At 40.2% G+C, this 3,928-nt stretch overlaps 1 protein-coding gene across 2 annotated transcripts in view; it reads right to left on the reverse strand.

Annotated features, from left to right (window-relative positions):
- Window positions 1-2,760: 2,760 nt before the first annotated feature.
- Window positions 2,761-3,928, reverse strand: part of DDX31 (DEAD-box helicase 31) — a 149,346-nt gene continuing 148,178 nt past the window's right edge. For both annotated transcript variants that reach the window (XM_073600533.1, XM_073600532.1), the window contains exon 20: window positions 2,761-3,184. In XM_073600533.1, coding sequence (XP_073456634.1) covers window positions 3,055-3,184 — 130 coding nt within the window. In that variant the 3' untranslated portion in view covers window positions 2,761-3,054. The remainder of the gene's footprint in view (window positions 3,185-3,928) is intronic.

Here is a 3,928-nt window from a genome sequence, read left to right on the forward strand (position 1 = left end):
AAAAAAAAAAAAAAGGTTGATTTTACAGGGTACTGCTTAGGCACAACTATTATTTTTTAATGTCCCCTTTTAACCTGGTGATCCTGCCAGTAACACACTACCTGTCCTTCCATGACAACTCACTCACTGTGCTGTATCTAAGGATACGCAGCGTTGTCACCCTAGGAAGGGACTATGGAACACCTCCTCCCCTCTTCTCCACAACACAGATGTTCTGTAGTCCACACAGAGAACTGGGAACAATGTAACTCGTTGTCCTCCTTCACATTTCATTGTCACATATACGTTTGTACCCTGCCTACAAAAAAAACACACAACTTGACGTTTGACTGGAGGTACACAAACTTTTTCATGTAATGAATGCCATTATATTCTCCTGAATTCCTAATGTCAAATGACTGCTTATATGTTAAAGTGAACCGGTCTGTCATTTTCAACCTTTAGTTACCCTATAGTTTTGAACAGAGTGCAGAGGGATTAGAACCCCTGTCAGTTTCGATTGCTGTCTGTGCCCCCCCCGTTAAGGAGACCCCCCCCTCTATTTTTCCTGTTTACCATTATTATTGAAAGTAAAAGAAAATCCCAAATTTTGGGTAGTCCCCAAAAAAAGAGGGGAAACTTCCAATGGGGACACTAGTTCTGGTGACTTGGGGGTCCCCAGGGAATTGACTTAATTTGCAGGGATTTCCTATCACTTGTTTGGCCATGGGACAGGAAGTGAAAGGAAATGTCTGCAATAGGACACAGATGGCGGAAAAAAAAATCCGACAGGCATTATAACACTCCCTTTCTCTATCCAAAATGGAAATAAAAGTTTTGCCTATAGTTCCACTTTAAGAGCTTGGTTTCCTCATTTGATGCCCTTGGAATTGAGTTTCACCCACCTTGGAATTATTACTATTGGAATTTAACATTGATTCGGTTTATCTTTCTGATTAAGGGGTCATAATTTGACTTTGTGACAATTCAGAAATGAGTTCATCTTATCTCTCTCATCAACTTTATCCATTCCTTTTGTGGAGTTGGAGGTGAATGATCAACTATCAAGCTATAGCGAAATATCACTGGCATAGGGTAAAAGTTATATTACATTTAACCCGTTCTGGTCTAAATTTGATTGGGGATTGTTTGTTGCCCTAGTGTCTAATTTTGTTCATCACCTCACCCCTTAGTTCCTGGACCATTACCAGTGGCTGTACTCTAGATAGACCCCCCTCTATGGCTTTACCGGATGATCCGATTGTTCACATCCCCATGACTCTGGAGCCCCAATTCATATGCAAATAGTTTTTGAACACACAGGTAAATATTGTGACCAATTATGGCGTTGGTGCTATGCATTTTCTCAGTCGATGACTGTTTCAATATGTCTAAATTGGTATATATTCATATAGTGTGATATCACTGTAATTGCTGATTTTCCAAAAAAAAAAATTCTGTTTACTTCTAGTGCTTAATTCGCCTGATACCAATAATATCTCCTGAAGAAGCCAATTATCAAGGCAAAACATGTAGAGATGAAATCAGTCAGCACATGAAGTAGTACTGTATTATCAATATTTACTCTTTGTATGTTTGTTTTTACTGCTTGAATACATTTCTTCTTGTACAAAATTATCTTGTTCTAATTTGGCACATTAAAAATCCCATATACCCTTTTCAAATTTCTTGAATATGGCCAGCATCATCTACTTTTGTAGACCTTTTGCGTCTCTAAGTGTCTGATAAGACCCCATTTGTGTCGCAAAGTCAAGTAAATGATTTCAGGATTTGAGGGGGGCATAGAAGAGGTTTCAGTGGTTGCTTGCAGTGTGCCTTCTGATGGTGGCGATGAATAAAATCCACTAAATCTGTTAGTGAGTGTGCACACACAGATTGACACAGACATTTTGGTTTTTAAAAGATCGTTCCAAGAGGCATGATCGTTTTCCAAAGTAGTATAATTGAACTGTAAGGAGTCGTCTGGTTCCTCCAATTGCTGGTCTTGATGGACTGAATACTAAGAAAGTTCCTGAAGTCTTCATATGGAAAAATGGCGAAACAGATCAAGGCAAACTGCCGCTAACAGTCTTGGTTCTTTTATGGTCTCAGTAGAGGTAGGTTGCCATGAAATTGCTGTGAGTTTTGGCGCAATACCAGTCATCTAGCACTTGGCGCTCTTTGGTAGCAAGTCTTTCAACAAATCAGCCACATAATGCATGAAAACCATCTAGCTAGTCAACAACACAGAGAAATGACCAACGGACAGAGCTTCTGTTCAGGTTTTTATAAATAGGATTTTCAGGAAAATAATATATAATCTTTAATTATACATAACAGTCCCTCCCTCGCACCTCTTTGCTATTCTGTAATTAGCCAGATCATCCTTCACCTGCAGTGCCACCTGGAGGTGAAGTCTGGTATCACCCTTCCCCATTCACAAACAACTATACTGTACAAGTCCTACAATATAAAGTAGGATGATTAGGAAATGACAATGAAAATTGTTGGCTGAACAGTGAGTGCATCCTATCGGATACAGTCACTTTTCAGGCAGCCAGGGGCGCTGCGGCTGTCAGAATAAAATATCCGGCAGAGGAGATTCCTCCATTAACGCTGTTTTGCATGGATGGGGGAATCGATTCATTTTTCTTGTTCAGTTTGCAGGATTGATCAAAAGAAATCTACACATGTAAGGCTAACATTAGTCTCTAATCCTTCTAAATAATTACTGGAAGGATAAGAATGACGCTCTTAACCGCCCTGAGTGTTAGGGGTGACATTTTCAAGCATCTTCCAAATACTTTCACGGTACAATTTTTTTTTTTTTTTTTTTTTAATTTCTCAAAGGACTATGGCAAATAGCCAATATTCACACTAATGATGTTCCCCAAAAACCTAAGGAGCCAAGAGATAGGAACCAAACATCAGGGCTACCAAATCTGCATTTCCATGGTATTCTGCAGCCAATAAGTCTTTAAAGATGACAACCCTGAACTCTGATGGACTGGAAGCTTGGTTAATTTCATACTTCTGAATGTGGAAATTTTAATTGGACAACTAAGATTTCCTGTATTATGTCTCCTTATCTTCATTATTGGGCTTCTTGTTTTTCTTGCTTTTCGGTGTTAACCCACTGGAATATTCCGACCTGAGCAGATCCGAAAAACACGTTTTCTTCCTGACTAATTTATGCCCGTCAGCTCTGTAAAAGAAAAATAAATATAAGATTTATATGGCCTGGACTTATATTCCAAATAAAAGCATTTAATGCAGACCTTTTTTCAAAATGCAAGGTCCTCTTATTAGTTATAGCCCCACTCACAGGAATAATAAAGAAAAAATAATTTTAGGAGAAATTTTTAAGCTTACATGCTGAACAGGTCCCTCCGATTTCTCTTTTTCGAAATTGTATTGTAACTGTAATGTCTGCCTTTATTTTGTAAAATGCTGCACAAACTGTTGCTGCTATATAAATCCTGTGTAATAATAATTCAACTGTGTTTGTACATTGCAGCTTTAGCTATTGAGCAATGTATTCAAAAGGCTTTTTACAACAAAGCAGATAAGGAGAGCTTTAAAGCGGAGTTCCACCCAAAAGTGGAACTTCTGCTCGTTGTACTCCCCCCCCCCGGCACCTTTCTGGGGGGAGGGGGGACAGGATACCTGTCTTTCACAGGTATCCTGTTCCCACTTCCAGGAGCCTCAGCAACGGTTATTGATGTCACCGCCCAGGCTCCATCCTCCTTCCCCGGCCAGTAGGAGAGAGGAGCGGGCCTCGCGCATGAGCAGTAGGGTTCCTGGCATGAAGTTGTAAGGCGTCACTGCCGGGTTACCCTACTCGCAATGGAGGCAGCATGTGCCCAACAGCTGATGGAAACATCAGCTGCGGTGCCGACATCGTTGGACTCCAGGACAGGTAAGTGTCCGATTTATTAAAAGTCAGCAG

The sequence above is a fragment of the Aquarana catesbeiana genome, linkage group LG09 (genome assembly GCF_042186555.1).
Source record: "Aquarana catesbeiana isolate 2022-GZ linkage group LG09, ASM4218655v1, whole genome shotgun sequence".
NCBI classification, from domain to species: Eukaryota; Metazoa; Chordata; class Amphibia; order Anura; family Ranidae; genus Aquarana; species Aquarana catesbeiana.